We start from the raw sequence: 21,923 nt of genomic DNA on the forward strand, positions 1-21,923 counted from the left end.
ACAAAACAAAAAAGCAAGGGATTTTACTGCTTTCTCTAAAAGTTAAGTGGCTTCGAAAATCAATTCAATTTCATTTCCCCCATGAAATGCGTTAAAAAGTTTTAAATGTTTAGAAATATTTTGGGAAATAAGATCACAAATAAAAATTCGTTAAATAGAATATTCACTTCTTTATTTGGAAGTTATTTTACAAAGAAATTTCCAATATGTTCTTGGTTCCTCGAAAAAAAAATCGAAAATAGAGAAATTCGCAAAATGAAAGTTCGTTAAATAGAAATTCGACTGTAACTACTTCCTTACGCACCTCTCGAGCCATAACTTGAGCATCGTATAATATATACGCTGTAGCTCAAAAAATGTCAGCTCCGTCACCAACAATATTTGTATGACAGTATGCGGAAACCATATGTTTAAAAATTCTATCGCCATTTTAGAAAATATAACAAATAAATATAAATAATTTCTTCGCAACTAAGTTTTAAGTGCTATAAAAATACACAATCATTCTAAATAAATACTTAACGTATAACTAACTATTCAACACTACTATTTAACTATCACCAGAGACAACCCAACAAAATGAAACTAAATAAATACTTAACCTACAACTAACTATTCAACACCATATTTAAACTATAATTTGGGACAAGATAACCAATAACAAAATGAATATAAATAAATACTTAACGTGCTACTAACTATTCAACGCTACTTAAGCAATCACTTGAGAGACCTTAACAAAATGAATCCAAATAAATACATACAGTTACTGTCCAAGTTATTAGACCAGTGGTCTGTCCAGACATTTTGCGAAAGGTCCGTTTTTCGTGAAATTGTGAAAAAATTACTCACATTCTTTCAGCCAGGGTCCGTTTTTATGAATTTGTGCAAATACAGTCCGGTTATTGCAAAAACACTTTTTNTAAAGCCCAGATAATTCTTCACGGCAAGAATTACTTAGGCAGTGTAAATAATTTAATTGTAAGGCACTTAAACTATGCCTTTTTTATTTTCCTTGGAGACAGAGCTTTAAAAAACAATCTTATATATTTCTAATGAAAGATTCGGTTTGGTGACATTTTGATGACTTGGCAACAAAATGGTAGTTCTGAAAAATTCGAGTTTCAAAGCGATAGGACCAATATTTATGGAGTTATATGAGAATCGTGTCGACAGTTCCAGGATTTCGTCGCCAAGCCTTTATAAATTAGAGTGTGCCTCTTCTCACAAAAGAGAGTAGTAGCCCGTTTGGTACTGCAACAGTGTGTGTTCATCAAACTGTCTTAGAGTGTGAAGCCTCTGTACTGTTTGTCTAAGACAGGTACTCTGCCAGACATTCGTCTGGAGCTGTGGCGGTGACTATGGTAACGAGGTATGATAATTTCAAGTAGGGGTGCGGGATCCCTCTTTAGGACTAGTTTCGGTGAGGGAAAAGGAGACCTCTTTCATCGAAGCTACCCTCCCTAAAATGCCCTCTTCTTGTTTCCATAGCACCAGACTGCCGCAGACTTAGTGGCGGTCAGAGTACCTATCTTAGACAAACAGTACTAAAGTTGTAGAGTATCACCTGATAATTAAGATGTTACATAGAATCTCACAGTGCGTTCAATAATTTCGCCAGGGACTGTAGTGTATAACTAATTATTGAACTCTAACTTAAATTACAACCTAAAACGGCCTAACAAACTGAATCTAAACTAATATACTTAACACATAGCTATTTTTTTGACACTACTAAAATTAATACTTTAGACAACCTAAAAAAGTTGATTATAGTTATTATACATGACTAGCTAATTAAGATAAGAGTGTTGCCAATTTAGATAGAGAAAAACCAGCGCTTTTGGTGCCAATTAAGAGAAATAAATATATAGGTCATGGGAAAATTCGTAAAACAACTGTCTTAAAATTATGTCTTGTTAGGTTGATTGCATCTTTAGAAATATTTTGAGCCATAAAGGTTTTTCCAATTGACAATTTAAAAAGTTGTAAAAATTCGTAAAACGTATATGCAGTCAGGAAAATAAAAAACAGATCTCCCTTATAACTTTTGAAATATTAATCAGATTTTTTGTTTGCAAAGTGCTATGATAATATCCAAAAGAAATGTCCTAAAATATGTATGAAAGTCAATTGTAGCCGTCGGCGGAATATACTTATTGAAACATAGAAGTTCAATTTTTTTGAAGAAACGTATTTTTTTCCCAACAAATTTTGATTTATCGCCCCTAAAATACGCGAGGACATGAAATGTTGGCTTTTGTTGGCTATAACGATTCCAAGGTTATGCTAAATTGAATAAAGAAGGAAAAGTCGATGTTTTTCTTTAGAGAAAAGTGTGTTTTTTCGTCAATATATTCCACAATTATTCTAGTTACACATATTATCAGGCATTTCTGCCAGACATTGCCAAAGCACTTTACAGAATGAAAACCCGACCAATAGTTCAAAAGTTATAAGGGTGACATTTTTATTTATTTAAGCACTTTCTGTATATTGTTTAATATTTGGCATTGTTTATTTTTCAGCATACAAAATATTTGCTTGCCCCCCAATATAAAACCTTAACTTAACCACACTACCATTATTACGCATTGGCATGGTTTTTATTTTTTGCACTCATGTTTCAAGCACTATAATCTGCTGTTTAAAACAAATAAAGTTCTTGTTACAACGTTTCAAATGCAGCTGTAAGTAAATAAACATCAATGAACGAAGGGAACATTAAAATAAAAAATAGACCTAATATTTCTTAGAAGAAAGATATTTCTTAGTAGAATCACGAAAAGCTAACGTATGAACAGACTGCGATCGTCTGAACTACGTCTAGTTTATACCATTTGGCGGCATGTACTTTTTTTTACAGTAAATACAAACTGATCAACTCAATTATTTGATTCTTGAAAATTATTTCGGAGAAATCAAACTTAGCGTCAACTAAAATCATAGTTTATATAAGAAGTCGTATATTTAAAATTCGATTTCTCAGAAACTATTCGACCAATTTCATTCAAATTTTGTATTTTGCCTTCGTATTCATTCTATACACATTCTATAAAATGATGTAAAATTTTGTAGATCCTACATTTCAAATTTTTCCCGACTGTTTAAAAAAAAAAAAAAATTGGATCGCTCTCCTTACTAAACTATTAGGAACATACTATTTCACAGATTGCAACAATCTTCAGTATTTCGAGGGTCAGAAATCAAAATCCATCGAAAAAAGTTATGTTTATTCCAAGAAAGTACGTTTTTGTGATTTTGTAACTTAAAATATCGTTAATATCAATGAATTAAAATATTTGAAGTCACCCCCCTGAAATGATTAAGATCAAAAGTTATTTAGGGTGATTATATTATTTTACGCATTGTATGTACGTGTTTGAATTATTTAGTTACAACACTAGTCAAAATTCATTAAAACAAGAAAATAATCAAAGCATAAATGAGCAAACTTCTTGTTTAAATGTACTACAGCTTATTTTAGACAAAGTCTGTCTTACTAAACTTCCTCCAACGGATGCAAACAAACGTTATGATCCACTAACGATTGATTTTTAATACCTATTACATTAAATATAGAAATAAAATCCCCTAGGAAAGCCAAGTCAGTTGGTAGATTTATAATTTATAAATAAGAAAATATTTTTGTTTTATTCTGAAATTATGAGATCTAGGGTCTAGAACTGGAAAGAGCTGGCATTTTTTGAAATAAAATGGGCTAACAGTAGAAAATAGCCACTTAGTTTAATATCATATACGATACAACTTTTTTCATAAAGTAACTTTTTGTATAAGTTCAATATAAAAAGTCGGAATGAAAGGGGGTAAAATAAGACTTCTGTAAGGTTATTATAAATAAAAAAATAATTTTTTTCTTAGACTTAAAGTTAGGTAGCGTTCTTTTTAATAAATGTCGTAGCTATTGGAATAAGATATGTATTCAGTTAGTTTTAATCAACGTAGTATAGAAAATTGGGGAGTTAATGATATAAATTAAAATAAAAAATAAAATAATTTCAAAATTTCGAGCCTGTTTTGAAGTCAAATTAAATACAACACATTTCCATCGAAAATAGCATTTATTCATTAATAATGCATTTTCTGAAACTGTCTCTCAAGGTTTTACACATTTATAAATTCCTATTTTTTCGCAAAATTGCGTGTTTTTCTTTGTCTTTCTTTTTTTTATTTAAGACGTGACATCGATTTTGCATTCTTTCTACAGAGAGAGAATTCAAATATTTTGATTGAAAACAGAATATATGAAAATCAACAGCATAATCTGAATGGGGGACATTTGAGTTACGGAGAATTCCTCCTGGTCCTTCCTCTCCCGACCGAATTCAACTATCGTAGGGGTGGAGGTGGAAAGGAGAAATTTTAAATATGTTATTAATAATTTTTATTTAATTTTCAGAAATAAAATAATGATGAATCTTTACTCTGTTCGGCAGTATTTTCCCATGCAGGTAAAAAATGCAAGGTCGAAACCCAATCACAATTTGAAAACGCACAGTTATTTAAATTCTCTGTTAATTTGTTTGTGGGAGATTAGGAGATAGAGCGTTCACATTCCAATGAAGTGCACCGGGTTCGAATCCCAGCGGTGGCTGGTCGATTCGAATTCCGCACCCAGCACGCACCGATCACAATGCTGACGTAAAATACTCTCAGTAGTAAACAGATCATAGGTTGGAGTCCCCTTGCCGTCAGTTTAACATAGGAGGTTTCGTGGCCTTCCTTCCTATATAACGAAAATGCGGGTTAGTTCCATCAAAAATTCCTCCACGAAGGCGAATTTCTCCCAATACTTGATCCAGGAGTTCCCCTGTCTTCTGGAATGGGTTCAAAATTGCAGGGCCTCTTATTTGATTAATCATCTTATTTGATTATCTTCAATCAAAATTTTGACCACATTTAACTATCTAGAGTGATCCCGATGCCTGATGATAATACATGGTTAAATCATTTCCTGAACTCAACAAGCAGAAAATATCGTCTTAGAGAATTGTCAAAGAGAGTCTGCTGTGAAAATTAAACCACTTTTTGATTAGCTACAGAGCTAAAATTTTAACCGGAGCTCTGTGCTTAAAGACAATATAAGCTGAAATTATTTGAAGCGGAATTAATCTCCATTTTATTTTTAGTTAGTATTTTGACAATTTTCCTCGTATACAAGATTAAAAAAACAACAACAACAAAAAAACAATAATCTAAAATAAAAATTTAAAAAACAACGTTTTTCAAATGGACTAATAAGGAAAAAATAATTTTTTCTTTGTAATCCCTAAAACGGAAAAGGTAGGACGGATCACTTTTGAAATAAACTTCTATCACCTCTGAAAATTCCGTCCCCACACGTCTTTCAAAAGTGATGCGCTTGTAGTCAATATCTCTTGTTTTAGGTGAGACAAAAATAGAATGTTGTTCTCCTTTTCAATCCATCTGAAAAAAGCAGTTTTTAAAATTTCAATTTAATTTTTTTATCTGCATATTAGTTTCTAATTTTTAACTTTCCGGAGAAAAAAATAATTTCTTTAAAAAAATCAGGAGAGGAAACTTTTATCTCTCATCAATTTGTAAAAGGAGATAAATATACTTTTGATACATTTATTTATTAGACAGGAATTAAAGGCTTTAATCCTTCAATTTATGAAATGAAGAAAACAGGTTGTGCGGCAATGTGTTAACCTGATATCTTGTTTACCTAAAGATTTCAGTTTTAACGAAATAAGGATTCGGTTCAAAAGTATTGGAACTGAAGTATTCTATTTCCCCATGAAATACTTCTTTTGACGATAATGAAAAGTTACAGACAAACTTCGTCATTATTTCGACGGAAATTCTATCATACTTAGTTTCTGGAAAACAAGTAAGTACAGTTACACCCATTTTTTTTTCCTTAACGCTGTTTTTCGAAGCTCGGTCGCCAAGGAAAATAAAAAAGCCCCAGTTTCAGCGCCTTACACTTGAAGCAATGCGATGATATTAAACTATACATACAATCGTGCCGCGAAGAATTATCTGGGCTTTAGAACAAATAAATTACTTAAATATTTTATAAGTTTTTAATCTTTTTTTTAAAAAAATCGCCATTTTGGCGACATTTTCCCACCTAAATGAAAATTATCAAAATCACTGCTGTAATCTCTGTTTGTGCAAATTTTTATAAACCCAGGTAATGCAGCATTGTAGTGAGTTTTTAAATATTAGAAAAATAGACCACAAACGTTTTCCATTCTCACAAAACTATGACTTTTCTCCATATTGATGTTTTGCGCAATTTTCCAAATAAGAGTAGACAGCGCTGGCTTTCAGTCATGAGTAAGAGTTGCAAACTCACAGAAGTTGTAAAAACAGCATAATTTCATTTTACGATAGAGCCTTCGAATAACAGCTTTCAAAAGAAAAAATGAATTATTTTGATAAGTATTGAATAATGTCAATCCAAGATGGTATAAATAGCACCTCTCTTATTAAAGTTTACAAATAAACCTCACTTAAATAATGGTTAAAAAAATAGAAATTAAGAAATCATCAAATGATTTGAATTCAGAATTTGTAATTATTTTTAGTAACCATTTTTACATAATATCGAATATTTTTGCTTAAATTATAATAAAATGATAAGAAATGAAAATGATGTTTCTTATATTAAATATTCGATAGATTAAAATACGACAACGGGACTTCGTAGAGAAATCATCAGTGTGGCTTAAAAGCTTGAAGACCCCTGGGTCAAAGTATAATTTGTTTAGCATTATTAATTAATCTAGCAATAATTGGAGGAAAAAAATTCCATGATAAATGTAAAACTAGATGCTATTATATAATAATAGACTCGAAAGGCATGGTTCAGCCATTTAAATGCTAGCAAGAAAGAAAATTACTGACTTAGTCCATAAAAAAATGTAATTTGTTCTTGTCTATCAATTGAAATCATTGCTCAGATTTGTAATTCGAAAAGAAAGATATAAGCTCTCATACATCACAAGAGTTAGGAGGGATCCCCTTATTTTTTTCAAAAATAAATAAATAAAAAATGGTATGCGCTATTACATAAGAAAATTATTAAACTATTACATAATTAAGAAAAAACAAAACACTAGGATTGGTAATTATAATGTTGTGATTTATTAAAAGTTGAAGCTGTTGTTATTTAAGAAGAAAGTATACATTTTACTCATCTAATTTAGATTTTTTTTAAAATCTAAATTCTTGATTACAAACCCAAGTTAAAAACTTCTTTTATTAATTACATCATTTTTGAAAAATGTCAAGTACATCTTTTGTTATTTTAATTAACCAGAGTTCTCCTTCAGAATAAAAAAAAGGGCAAGACGTTTACTGAAAAGGGCACTTGGAGTTTCAGAGGGGCACTCACTTAACATAGTAAAAATTTATCAAAATGTGTAATATTATGTAATAACTGAAGTTTATTCTCAGAAATTTTTAAATTACCCTCATATACTATATTATGTGTATATTTCAAAAAGTAATTTTCTCTTATTATCAAAACAAAAGAAAAATTTGTAGTTTATAAAAATAATTAAAGGCATGCTAAAACGCAATCCCTGTGCATATATTTTTTTTCCTTCAAAAAAAGTAAACTAACAAAAAATGATTAATAGATAAAGAACTTGAAAGCTTTTTTTTTAACCATCAACTACTTTAATTTAACTAATTGAGAATAATCCTAACAAAGTAAATATTTATAATACAGATCTGAGTTAAACCACAAACCCAGATAATCTTACCAGTGTGTAGTTCTTATTTAAACGGTGAATTAATTTTTTTCAAAATGCAATATGAATAAAAAGGTAATGTTTTTAAGGGATTGTGGCTTATTTTTAGAAAAAGGGCAAAGATGCCATGTTTATTGGGATCAAAGGGCAAAAGGGCAGAAGCAGGGCCCTTAAATTTAGAAAGAAAAAAAGAAAAAAAAACACTTAGAGAGAGCACTGAGTTGACGCTGTTAGCTATTAAACCAAAAATGATCGATTTTAATTAAATCCTTTGAGTCTTAATCATTTCATTTGAAAAAGAAATGTTTTCGTTTAAAAAGAAATTAAATTTAAAAATTAATTACAGTTTAGATAAAATTAGTTGAATTAACAGTTTATAAAAAAAAAAAAAGAGATTAAACAGGGAGGGTAATTTTCAATTCTATAATAGATGGAAAAAAATGTTGCATAGAGGCATAAATACGTGAGTTGATAATTTTTATTTTTGGAAGTATATTAAAAATGTCTTGCATTAATTATTTGAAGAAAAAAATGGGATCAATGTGTTTGGTCGACCAAATATGAGATATAATGTAAATCTTTCATTATTTGAGGTAACAATATTTGCCATTAAAATAAAAGTGATAGATTTTAATTCAAGGCATTTAAGTTTTATCTTTTTTTTATAAAAGAAAATATTAAATTTAAAAAATAAGAGCATAAATTTTTTAATAAAACTGGGAGCTAATTTTTATTTGTATTATTGGGAGGGGGGAGTATTGTAATATTCTGATTTAAATTAAAAATGTAACATGTAAATTATGAATAAGTTTATTACTATTTATATAAGTTTGTTACTGAAATCAATATATTTATCAGAGTTATCACATCAAATCCTAGAAAAACATTCAATGTTATGTATGTTTACATTTAGTAAAAAAATTATCACTGATAAAAAAAAATATTTGTGATTATTAATGTTACGAAGATAAAAGAACGTTATGCTGTTAAATTAAATCACGCTTTCATTCGAATCACATTCTGTGTCATGTGACAGCAATCATTCATCACCAAACATTAAAAATACACATAAATATCAAAAATCAGAGATAAAATCTAATTATTAAAACTATCATATTCAAAATATTTGCACACTGATATTTATAAAAGTTCATCAAATCTTTTCAAAGCAAGCGTCAACTTAGCAGACGATACTGAAACGAGAACTACTGATAAAATCAGCTGTCACTTGATTAGAATGAATAAAAATAGCAGATATTATCTTTACCTTGAACAAAATGTTTCCAATAATCCTATTTTCGGATGTTTTCCTGATACTGGTAACTGATAGTAGTTATCAGGAAATATAATTACAATAATCAGACCACTCCTAAGAAATGACTGCAGTTGATTTTTAACTAAACGATTTCTCTCACTATTGAATGACTGTATCGCACAATTTTCATGAACCGGTATGTGCGTGAAAGGTTGAGACCGCGTAATAAAATAGTTCGGTGAATAACCATGCATTTATAACAATATGAGCCTTTAAAAATTTTCAAAAAATCTTATTGAGCTTAAAGATTTATTTACTTATATGTTTGTTGGATAGCGTAATTAGTTATATTAGCTTAATATTATATTAGTTGACCTCTACGCGTATGCTCTGTGCATGATGGCAAATCCGGCATAGGTTGCTTTCAGGTACTGTAACGACGTGTTCTGCCGTCTGAATGGATTAGATTTCGGCAAAATTTTTAAAATCAACCGGTTCTCTCAAATCTATAAATTTGTAAATATATTGAAACATTTTCTTCTGCCAGATCTTGAGTTTCTATTTATTTTCCAATAATTGTGAATGAAAATGGCGCTTTTTAGAGTGTTTGCTAATCGTTTCATCGCTCAATCTCAGGTAATTGATTTAGTTTTTTCACCTATGTAATTTTATAGATCTGTTCAAAGTATAATGTAATTTTAATATCCTAAATATCTCCCTTCCCCCTCAAAGAAAACATGTCTAAAATATCCCCTTATTGATTTCACCATCGGCATTAAAATTATGACCTTGCCAGACTAGATCAAAAACTTTGCGTTGATGCCTTTTAAACGTGTTTTGTTACTTTTATTTTTAACTTTAAAAATTCAGTAAATCATGCGTTGTTTTAAATTGATTGCCCTTTTAATTTTTGCAATTTAGAACATTTGCATTTTTCATGCTCCTTGCTAGAGTTAAGAATATTATATGAAAGGTGGGTAATAGTTTAATATTAAATTATTGCATTCACAAATGTATCAATTACCCTGGCAATCATAGTTTATGAGACTTAATTATGCTAATTTGCAATGAATTTAATAATTTCTTTCAATTGCCTGCTAGACTCATGAACTCAGCCCATGCAGTCCGTTCCTTTTAATTAGGCCTTATAAAAACAGTTCCATTCTGATTTATGGCACTTTCAGATTACACTGTTTGTTTTGCCTTATTTATATTCAAAAGATGTAAATATTAACAGTGTCAACACACTTTCTGATATGTTGAGTTGTTTGCTTACAAGGCCGATAATAAAACGGCTTTCGATAATAAAAAGCTGTTATCATTTGTAATTTGTGTTCATCACTCCTCTTCCTTACAACTGACAATATCACTTTAATTTTTGGCAAATAGTGGGCCTCAATATAAATTGATTATTATGCCTCTCCCCCTCCTTCATGTGTGCTAAAATGCAGTCCTTCTTTTGATATTTTTTCTATTGTATAACTTGAATTCTATTATACAAGTATGACCAGAATTTAAGACTTATTAGATTTATATTATTAAAGATAGTAAAGTAATTTTTTTTTCTGCATGTCTTAGACAGGGTTGTGAAAAACCTGTTTTTTTTTTTCATTGAATTAAATGGTTTTTTTTTTTTTCCAAATTTTTTTTCTTCACATTTTTTTAATACTTTATAGTTGTTTAATACTTTATAGTTGTTGTAAACTGTAATTTGATTAATAACTAAGCCATTAATAACAAAAATTATTTACACATTTTATTATCAACGTCATTTACATTGATAAATTGGGGATATCTTGATCTGACGCGCAAATTACAATCGCCAAAATGCCAAATATATTTTAAGCTTGAAAATTTTTTTAAAAACAAATATGTAGATGTTTGACCGAGAATGGCTACCAGTTATACCTTTCTGTGATGTTTTAGTATTAGTTTCTCTCGAGCCGCTGCCCAGAAGATTTGGCGCTTATTTTGCCACAGATCACGATACGGAAATCTCCCCAATAAATTAGGAACTATATTTTTACTGACAGTAATAGAGTTTAACTACCTAGGATTTTCCTGTTCTATTTTATAATTATGAAAAAGTAATAAATGTTTAAGTGAAGAGATAAATTATTTAATTCAGATGAGACACTTTTTGAATTTTTAACAGGAAAATGCTTGCAATCAAACGTTGACATTACCTTTCCAATTGTGTCTTATGTTATGTACAGTGAAAGTGAACTTCTAGAATAAGTTCTAGTATTTAAAGAATAAGAAATACATCAGATCTAGAATTCTAGAAGTAATTCACCAGTTAAAAGGTGCAAGGTGTTAGGTATATTTTAAAAGTATTAAAACTGTATGTAATAAGACTCACAGGTCAGGGAATTAGTATTTAAAATAGATTTTCATGAATAATTTTTCTATTTCATTGAATTGTGATTTTTAAAAAATATTTATTGTGTCTTGTTATAAAATTAATTTAAATAATATTATGAATTAATCTCACAAATTTTTGTGATTATGCCTTATTTCGTGTTTTCAAAATTTTAAAAAGGTTAATTAAAAATCTTGAAGCATAGAATGTTAATTTAATAGAAATAGTATAAATATTTCAGTTTATTTTAGTTTGTATTTTATTTTTATGAACTTAATATCTAGAACTGATTTGTAAATAATAAAATGCACGCTTTGACTCTTCATAATAAATTCTTCTTTCTTTAATCTTATTCATTTTTTTAAACTTTTATGTAATTTATACACATTTATATTACTAAGTGAGTTAATTTTTAAACAAGATTTAAAAGTTTTAATGAAGTTATGTACAAATCATGATAATCTATAAATTTTTTATAATGAAATTCATACTTTATATTTAAAATTGTTTTATTGTGAAAAAAATAAATTTAAATATTTCAGTTCAGTAAATTTCATTAATTCAGTAGGGTCAGTAAATTTCATAACTGCAGAAATGTTTTAGCAAGTAGGTAGGTTAATGTAAAAAAGTAACTACGTTTTCTCAATCAAGTTTTTACTTTCTCAAAAGATATATTTTGTGCTTGGGGACCCTTTATATATATCTAAACAACGGAATTTCCCAAAACTGATTAGATGTATTATATCACCTTTTAAAACTGATTTGACTAACGTTTGTACAATATACATTATTTTATTTTAAAAAAATGCATTTTCCTTTGAATTATTCACATTTCATTTCTCTGTTTAAAATAATTTGATAAAACAGAAATATATGGTTTAAGAATTCTTATGTAAATTAAATGTCTAAGTTAGTAATTCTTTGGTAACATAATTATTCAAATCTATATCATCCCAATGCTTCTGTTAATCAATTCTTGTTACAGATATGCTTTTTTTTTCCTTACTTAATTTTTTAAAAAAAGGAAAGAAATATCATAATTCAGTTAATAAAGCTTTCAAAGTAAGAAGAAAAGAAAAAAAAACTTTTATTGCATGATCATGTTATGTGAAAAACAAATTAAACATATTATTAGCTTAAATTAGTAGGTATTTGTATATTTATTTAAGGTTTTAAATGTATGTAAAAAAAAAAAAAAACTATTTGACTTCTATGGAACTATTTTATCAACTTGGATTTTTGAGAGTTTAAACAAGTTTGTCTTGTCAAAAACCATTCCTATAAATAATAAATATACCTGACATTGTTCAATTTTTAAGTAATCAACCAAAAAGTTACTTATTGCATAACTTGAATACATAAAAAAAAATTTCTTTATGCTAGGTTTTTTTCAATCTATTTTTTTTTCCTTTTCATTTTAGTGGAAAAGGTGTATTTTTGTTTCTAAAAATCTATGCATTATTAACTAATACATAATACTCATTTTATGTAGGTATTTTTTATATTCACATATTATTGTCAAGTTTTGCTTAATTCATTAATCATTATAGTGATTAGTTTTCACTCATTATTCTGAAAATCCTTTAAAAAAATTGCACTTCATGAATACACACTCTCACATTTCATTACCGAAAAAATAAATGAATAAGATAGTTGAAAACTAAATGCTTATATATTATACTAATCTTAAATTTAAAATACCAGAATGTTTATATTATTCTATTTCATAAGGTTTTTAAACTTACTTCAAGAAATCAGATTTATCTGTAGAAATTTAATTTAGACTTTACATTATGTAAAGTAATACTTTAAATATATTGAATGTGTATTACCACATTTGATATTATAACCATTTATTATTTATCATTTAAAATAATCCCTAACTGTAAAAAATTATTAAAAACAGGTTGTAGTTTATCAATGACAGTCAAGAAATGTTTAAAAGTGTAAATCTTACCTTGTAAGTGCTTAGTGTAGGCTTCTAATGATTGAAAAAGACTACTGCTGCTTGAGATTTCTTTGCTTTACGCTTTCTGCTGATAATATGCCTGTTATCTAATATTTATTTTCTTAATAGCATCTACTTTTTCAAGTATGTTCTTATCATTTTTTATTATCTTCTGCCTTTTTTTCTTTCTTTCTTTCTTTTTATTTCTACTGAAACTTTTCTGTTTTATATTTATTTGCTATTTTAGTTTAAGAAAAGGTTTTTTTTCCAAAAATTGTTTTGGTTTTATTATTTTAATAAGAGTAATAAGTATTTTAAAATTTAGAGTTTTTCTGTATTAACTCTTCTATACAAAATCATCTTATGTAACTGAATGAAGAAAAAAAAAGTATTTGTAGTTGTTGATATAATTTGCTAAATAATTGTTTTATATTTATGGATTCAGTGAATATCAAGAAATAATAACTGTGTGATAGTAATAGACTAATTTTAGACTGTAAGGTTATTTAGTTCTTATTACTTTTGAAGGCTTTACTTTTGAAGATTCTATGATTAATCATTTATATTTAATGGCAGCCTTGTTAAAAAGCTTTGAAACCGAAAACAAATAAATGAACTATATGTATTTATGTTTAATCAACAGTAAATAATAAATAATTACAACTAAAATCTTTAACATTTAAATTAGATTTAAGTTTTAAAGCCAGATCAATGATCGCATAAAAAAAAAAGAGTTCTACTGACACCTCTTTTAAGTAGGATGTTTTTACTGCATGGTCCAAGTGTTATATTTAATCTAAAATTAATCTAAATAGCTGAGGAAGAACTATGACCTATTATTACTTATTAAAGGGATTTTTTTTTTTTTTAAGTGTAGATGGAACTGGTTTTGAAACTGAACACTCATGAAAAGTAATTTATTTATAGGGATAAAACAATTTTTACTTTTTGATTGCCTATTTAGTTGCATTTCAGTATGAAAACTTGTTTAAGGCAAAATGAATTATTTTGTTGGTTAATAAAAATAATTTTAAGTTATGTTTATACTAACTTAAACACTATTACACTTGTAAGTTAAGTACTATTGCTTAAAACTAAAATTTATTAATTTATTTTTAGAGCATTGCCCCTTTGTCAGCGTTAACAAGGAATATTACCAGCGACAGTACAGTAAGTTACCTATTTAATTCTTAATGTTAAATGCATACAAATTTACTAATTTATTATATTTCATGTTAAATTATTACATTTTAGGACTTGAAAGGAATTATGGCTAAGAAGATAATTGAACATCAGAAGAATGTGAAAAAGTTTCGAGAAATGTATGGTAGTAAAGTTATTGGAGAAATTAATATCGATCAAGTAAATTTTACTTTTTTAATTCTCTAGATTTAAATTTTTCCTTATCTAATAAGTAAAAGAAATTAAAAAAAAATTTTTTTTCATTAGTAAATATATTTGTTTCACCATTTAGTATGAAAAAATTTCAGATTTTGAGTAATTCCATATCAAATCAAGCAATAATAATAAAACTGAAAAAAAAAAAAATTATGTGAACAATTCAGTATTTATTTATTTTTAGCATTAAACCTGCTTCTAATTTGAAATATACCAAATTTCTGACTTTTTTTTTTTACCAGTTTCTGAGCTATGCAATTTTAAAAATTTATAAGTTTTTTAAATTTTAAACAGTTATAATTTAAAAATAATTGACTTTTGGGCATTAAATTTTGTGTCCTTTTGTTTAGTTTTTAATAGCACTCAATTTTTTTTAAAAAAAAATTGAATTTACATTTTCAAAAACTTAATGATTTTTTTTATTTTTAAATGTTTTATGTTGCTTTTTTTTTAGCAATATCTGTGTCAAATATTAAGGTGGTTTTCCTATGGAATCATAAATAAAAAAAAAAAATAAATGCAAGTAATGTATTTTTACTACATGATTTGTCATTGTTAAACCATAAAACATTTTCCCCTTGATGATCCTATAGAAATACCATCTTGAAATTTAGCATACATACATTACTAAAAGTTAAGTAAAATTTAAAATTTTTAAAAACTGTGCCAAATAATAAAAAATTTAGCTCTCTAAGTTCTCAGGTTATAGCCGTTTCAAAACTGCAAAAAAAAAATTTAATTTTCAAAATGCATAACTTGGAAACAAATGGTTAAAAAAAGCTGAAACTGAATCTTTGTATTTTTCCACCCTTCTGTTAGTTCTGTTTATGAACCAAGAATAAACTATGTACAAGACCAGACATTTTGTTTATTGGTTGATTGGGTGAATTATGCAGGATACCCTAGGGAATTTTATTTTGGGAAAAAGAGTCTGGGAATAATGAAATTTTTGGCCACAACTTAATAATAATAGTTCAAATTTCTTGGTAACAATAAGTACCTAGCCGATGATGCTCAACTTGTATTTTTATTATTTTAGGTAAAAATTTTCGCAATGTTACATTTTTTAAGATATATTTAAATTAGAATATTAATTTTTAATTTGGGAAAGTTTCTCTGTTAAAAATTTTTTCTTTTAAACTTTTCATGATGCTTTATGTAATAACTATTTTTAAATAACCATATTTAATGTTAAATAATACTATATTTTTAAAAATTAAGCTCTCTTTATAAATTAATTTTGGTTTTTACAAATAGCACGTTTCACTTTATTAATTACTAATCTATGTTAAATTTTTGTTTCGGTTTTTATGCAAAACATTACTTCTATCTATAGTTGACATATTATATTAGGAAATCCTCATGTTAAACTTTTACTTAGTGAAATTTAATTTTATACAGTAAAAATATTTGTCATTTTCTATCAGAAAGGAAATTTCATTACTTATTAAAGAAAAAGGAAGAAAATCATTGATGAAATATTGCCTTGTATAGCGAAAATGTAATCTGGAAATTTCTTGAAAAAATCGAAGAATTTTATTTCTAAAATTGATAGGGAACCTTGTCACTCTTTGAAACAATGTGACCAAATTTTCTAATGTTTCTTTTTTTTGTGTGCAGAATACTGCATTGAAAAAAAATTTTCTTTAAAAGAATGTATTAAATAATTATTGTTTTCTATTAGATCTATGGTGGTATGAGAGGTATGAAAGGTTTAGTGACTGAAACTTCTTACCTTGATCCTGAAGAAGGCATCCGATTCCGAGATCTAACCATTCCAGACTGTCAAGAACAATTACCCAGTGCCCCTGGTGGGGAGGAACCTCTTCCAGAAGGTCTATTCTGGTTACTCATGACTGGTGACGTTCCTACAGAGAACCAGGTAAAATTACATTTTAACCTTATATTTTCTTAAATTCAATTAAACATCTTCTCTAAAATTGTTATAGTGTAGTGCTTACTTGTTCCTGTATTATCTTTGGATGGGTGACTCCCTGATCGTTGCTAATAGCATATTAGTGCAACATTTAGAGAAACCAACTATTTCGATTTGAGTTGACAAGGTTTTGTTCAGAATGGATTATTCCTCAGTTTAAATTATCCTGTCCAAAACCCTTTTATTCAAATTATGTCACAATTTGAAGAAGAAAAGAAATTTGTGAAAAATAAAAGATTAATTTTTGAACAGGAAAAATGAAGACAAGTTTTTTTTTATTAAAAATTTTTATTATTTTTTTTAATATTGTATTATTTATCCTTATGCAAAATTATAATTCATCAGTATTAAAAGCATAGTTATTTGTTCGTAAAAGGTAAGGTATTCACTTTTGTTGTTCATTGAATTGTGGAACTTTAAAAGTTATAAATCTTTTCCTATTATATTGCATTATTTTACTTTGATAAGTGAAAGCAAATTGTTTAAAAAGTATCAAATATTTTTTGATATATGTAATCATTATGTGTATAATAGTTACACTTATGGAAATTTTATCTTTTACCAATGTTCAAGGTTTTGGACACTTAAGACAGTTTTAGTCCGTTTAGGACAGTTTTAGTCAGTTTAAGACAGTAAAGCCAACATGTCCTGTCCAAAACAAGTATAGGATGTCCAAATTCCCAACCCTGATTGTGATCTATCCATAATTATTACAATTTTATAGTCAGGATTTTGGTTGCGTAATAAAAATTGTGGTTTTTGAGAATTTCTGTAGTAATTTGTTAAAAATAATTTTTTCCAAGTGTTAGGATATTTAGTTGCTACAGTATATATTTTTTACTATTTAAAAAATTTCTGGAAACAATAAATCAGAATAAAATCAACTTGATAGAAGCAAGAAATAAAGAAAAATCAAAGAAATCTCAATTTCCCCCTTCTGACACGCTATTCTATAACTTAATCTTTTTTCCTTGTGTAACAGCTAAGAACATAACCTTGATTTTAACATGCTGTGAACAAAAAAATTTTATGGCTTAAATTCAGTATATTTAAAAGGTTATAAGGGCTAGTTTTAATTTAACCAAATAATAGAACATTTATTCCTAGTTATTAATTCATCAATTTATGATGAAGTATGAAATTTCTGTATTGCATAATTTTTAATTTAGTCTTATCCAAGTATCCTTTTTTTTATTTCATAGTAAATTCATTCATAATTTTATTATTATATACCCATATATAATTAAATTATGTATACACCTTAAAATTTCACTAATTTGAATTTTGGTAAACCGCAGGATATGGAAATAATGATAATAAGAATCAAATGCATATGAAAGTCGTTTAAAACAAGAGTTTTATAACACAGAGCCATTAAAGCTGAATTGCTACAACTTTTGAATTTTAAGCAATCACCCAATTGCAACTTTTCAAACAATTCAATTCACACTCCCACCACATAACATAATTCTTTATTTTGTTATAATTTTTAAAATAATTCTTTGATAGNTAAATTTTTTCTGATAAATTGATTCTGATTTTCGAATTCTGTTTTCCTTCTTAAGTAATCAGTTTTGCATTTTCTAAATTTAAACGCTTTAAAGTATTGTATTTTCTGCAAAGAGATTACAAGGTAAACCGACAAAAAGAATTTAGTGTTATATAAACAATGATGTTTATATAACAATCACCATCAACAATTGCTTTCAATATGTCGGTCTAAACACTTTGGCATGCGGCCCTTCATTGGTCAATCTGCTGTGCATGTGGCCCTTCACTGAAAAAGGTTGTGCACCCCTAATTTAAAAGGTTATAAGGGCTAGTTTTAATTAAACCAAATAATAGAACATTGATTCCTAGTTATTAATTTATCAATTTATGATGAAGTATGAAATTTCTGTATTGCATAATAATTTTTAATTTAGTCTTATCCTAGTATGCTTTTTTTTTATTTGATAGTAAATTCATTCATAATTTTATTATTATATACCCATATATAATTAAATTATGTATACACCTTAAAATTTCACTAATTTGAATTTTGGTAAACCGCAGGATATGGAAATAATGATAATAAGAATCAAATGCATATGAAAGTCGTTTAAAACAAGAGTTTTATAACACAGAGCCATTAAAGCTGAATTGCTACAACTTTTGAATTTTAAGCAATCACCCAATTGCAACTTTTCAAACAATTCAATTCACACTCCCACCACATAACATAATTCTTTATTTTGTTATAATTTTTAAAATAATTCTTTGATAGAGAAAGCAGCACAAATCAAAAACATAACAAATGATTATATTCTATTCATTTTTGAAACTTAGTCCATTATAACTTGCTTGTCACTGCCTGATTTTTGATTATATTCTATCAAATAAATGCTTCAAATTTTTTTTTTCTGATATGAAAATTTAGTTTTCTATTTTATTTACACAGGTTAAGTCACTGTCTAAACAATGGGCTGACCTTGCGGATCTACCTTCTCATGTTGTCACCATGTTAAATAATTTCCCATCAAATTTACATCCTATGTCTCAATTTAGTGCTGCAATCACAGCTTGCAATACAGAGAGTAAATTTGCTAAAGCATACAGTGAAGGAGTTTCAAAAGCTAAATACTGGGAGGTAAGGTATTCGAAGTTTACAAATAAAATCATACAAGAAAACAAAAATTCATTTATCTTCAATGTGTGCTTTTTTATTTGCAGCTAACCTTTGATGACGCAATGAGTCTCATTGCAAAACTTCCACCGATAGCTGCAACTATTTATAGAAATCTATATCGTGATGCCACCAGCATCGGAGCAATCGATATGAACAAAGATTGGTCTCATAACTTCGCATCGATGCTCGGTTATGAAGATGCTCAGTTTACAGAGCTTATGCGCCTGTACCTGACTATACACAGGTATAGTTTAAAATTGATTTCGCTATGGTATTGCGAAGCTGAAGTTAATATTGTGCTTTTTGGCTTTGTTATTTATTTTTTCAAATTTATTTGCTTTCGAAGTAAAGTTTCACTTGATTATGCTATTATTTAATGCACAATGCTCCAAAAACTGACCACCCATAATTAGCATAGTCTCTTGAACCATTAAAATGAGTCCTAGAACGTGGAGATCCCATCATTAGATCAAAAGTTATTCAGAGTGATAATTGAAATTCTAAAATGAAATAGAAATTCTAAATATCTTTCAATAAACCATTTAAGCTATGAATCAATTTTGCAAGCAATAAGAATAATTTGATGGCATCTTCCCAAATCCTCTTTATTTACGATAACAGCTTCACATTTTGAATGTATTTCTTAAGATATTGTGAAGAAATGTGTTAATTATATCATTAACTCTTAGCAAGAAACAAATGTGTGTAAGCGATGATTAAAAGAAAAGAAAAGTTTGCTCTTATCTATTTCATTACTTTTCTCATAAATTGAAATTCAAATTATTTTATATTGTGGTGATTACAGACCTTTTCTCCTCTTTACAGCAAAAATTAACGAATCACAAGTGTTCTTTTCACACCTAATGACTTTTTTATATATAAAGAAAGGTAATTTAATGTCTTACATGAATATTTTTATACTTCGTAATCCCCCTTGTCAGTTATTTAGTGTGTTACAAACGTTCTATACTAACAGGGTTATTAGTAGAAAAATCTTACTAATAAGTTTTTTTTTATTTTTTATTAGTGATCATGAAGGTGGCAATGTAAGTGCTCATACTGTTCATCTAGTTGGAAGTGCACTCTCTGATCCATACCTTTCTTTCTCTGCTGGCATGAACGGTTTAGCTGGTCCTCTCCATGGTCTTGCAAATCAAGTAATGGATGCTTTTTCTAAAAAAAAATTTTTAAATCTTTTTTTGTTTGTTTTAAGTCTTAATATTGAGACATGTAGGCCAGTAAACATCAATCTGATAATAAAGAAAAAAAAATTTAATTTATTCTGTGGATACAACTTCTATTTTTGAAATATTCTATAAGAGCACTGCAAAATAAGTTAATCAGTAAAATTCAAACTCTGAAACTTATTTCTGCTGATTCTAAATGTCAGTCTCATTCACTGTTTTGGGAAATGCCATCCCCTGTATTTATCACTTTTATTTATTTTTATTACCTATTATTTATCTTTGGAATGGAGTAGAATTTTTTTAACTGTTTAATCTCTGAGAGATTTGAAAAGTTCTTAAATTTATTTTTCTTAGTTATTTTTAAAATTAATTTTTCTTACAATTTTAGAGGGTAAACCACCTGAAAATTTATCTCCTTGCTACAATTGTTAATTTTTTTTTCTTCTTCAACTCTTCACCTTTCTAGCCTCTCGGAATAAAATTAAAGTTTAATATGATTGTTCTCTCAAATGAAATTTTCGTCCATAAAATTACCAAAAAGTGATTAATACAGGGGTGAGTTCTTAGAAAAGGGGGGTCATATTCAGATTCGCTATGTCATTGAATATGAAGAGGCAAGAATGATATAAGAACTGATTTTCATGCAGAGTTTGTTTATAAAATTGAAACAATGCAAAATTTGTTTATTATATGTTGAAATTTTTTTTTAATGCTTAATTGATATCGATTAATGTGAGCAGCTATTGGTATTTTTATCTCATATAATTTTATTTTTTATGCATTTTTACTATAATTTGAAAAACTGTTTCATGTTTAGACATGCCACTTTTTATTTCCTTATGTGTTATCTAATCTATATCATATGTTTTGAGGGTTCTATATCCTTGAGCCTTGTGCTATTAATACTCGTGTATAATTCAATTTGATTTCAGTGCAAAGCTTCTTCTTTTTTCTTTTCTAAATTAATAAGTTGATTATTTTTAATTAAAAAAAAAGTGTGTCCATGTTAGTTACTTTACTGTAGGTAAAGTAATTTACTGTACTGAAAAGAAGGTAAAAATGCCATTTTTTATTTTAATAATCAGATTTTCTGGTTCTAATTTTATACGAAAGTGTTCAGCAATTTTTACCGACATATTGCATGCATTGCCTATAGAAAAAATATACATTCTCTTGCTTCCATGCTTTTTTAATTTGTAGGGGTGAATATTTAATAAAATGATTGTAATCCACTTTTATACTTTTGTAATTTTTATGGTTATACTCTGAATTTAATAATCTTTTAAAATTTCCTTAAAATGTTGTGTAAAAGTCCTTAAAGCAGGGATGAGATTTTTCCGTTTTTTAAGCGGATTTCCGCTTTTTTCACTTTTATCTCTTAAATTTCAGCTTTTTTATCAAAATGTCCACTATCTTGAACT

General features: G+C 27.6%; 2 protein-coding genes across 5 annotated transcripts in view; one reads left to right on the top strand and one right to left on the bottom strand.

Annotated features, from left to right (window-relative positions):
* LOC107436231 (secernin-3) overlaps nucleotides 1–13,410 on the bottom strand; it is a 51,670-nt gene extending 38,260 nt beyond the window's left edge. The window contains exon 1 of one of the 2 annotated variants that reach the window (XM_043051043.2): nucleotides 13,323–13,410. The gene's annotated coding sequence lies outside the window, so the exon portion shown is untranslated. Of the gene's footprint in view, nucleotides 1–9,015; nucleotides 9,157–13,322 lie in introns of those variants that run through there. The other variant, XM_043051042.2, reaches the window with a different exon arrangement.
* LOC107436233 (citrate synthase) overlaps nucleotides 1–21,923 on the top strand; it is a 32,532-nt gene that overhangs the window by 4,542 nt on the left and 6,067 nt on the right. Inside the window, exons 1-7 of one of the 3 annotated variants that reach the window (XM_043051040.2) lie at nucleotides 9,366–9,639; nucleotides 14,433–14,483; nucleotides 14,568–14,675; nucleotides 16,396–16,593; nucleotides 19,088–19,276; nucleotides 19,360–19,559; nucleotides 20,343–20,472. In XM_043051040.2, the coding sequence (XP_042906974.1) occupies nucleotides 9,586–9,639; nucleotides 14,433–14,483; nucleotides 14,568–14,675; nucleotides 16,396–16,593; nucleotides 19,088–19,276; nucleotides 19,360–19,559; nucleotides 20,343–20,472 (930 nt within the window). In that variant the 5' untranslated portion in view covers nucleotides 9,366–9,585. Of the gene's footprint in view, nucleotides 1–9,365; nucleotides 9,640–10,322; nucleotides 10,505–14,432; nucleotides 14,484–14,567; nucleotides 14,676–16,395; nucleotides 16,594–19,087; nucleotides 19,277–19,359; nucleotides 19,560–20,342; nucleotides 20,473–21,923 lie in introns of those variants that run through there. The other 2 variants (XM_071187158.1, XM_043051041.2) reach the window with 2 other exon arrangements.

Source organism: Parasteatoda tepidariorum, chromosome 1, assembly GCF_043381705.1.
Source record: "Parasteatoda tepidariorum isolate YZ-2023 chromosome 1, CAS_Ptep_4.0, whole genome shotgun sequence".
In the NCBI taxonomy this organism is placed as follows: Eukaryota; Metazoa; Arthropoda; class Arachnida; order Araneae; family Theridiidae; genus Parasteatoda; species Parasteatoda tepidariorum.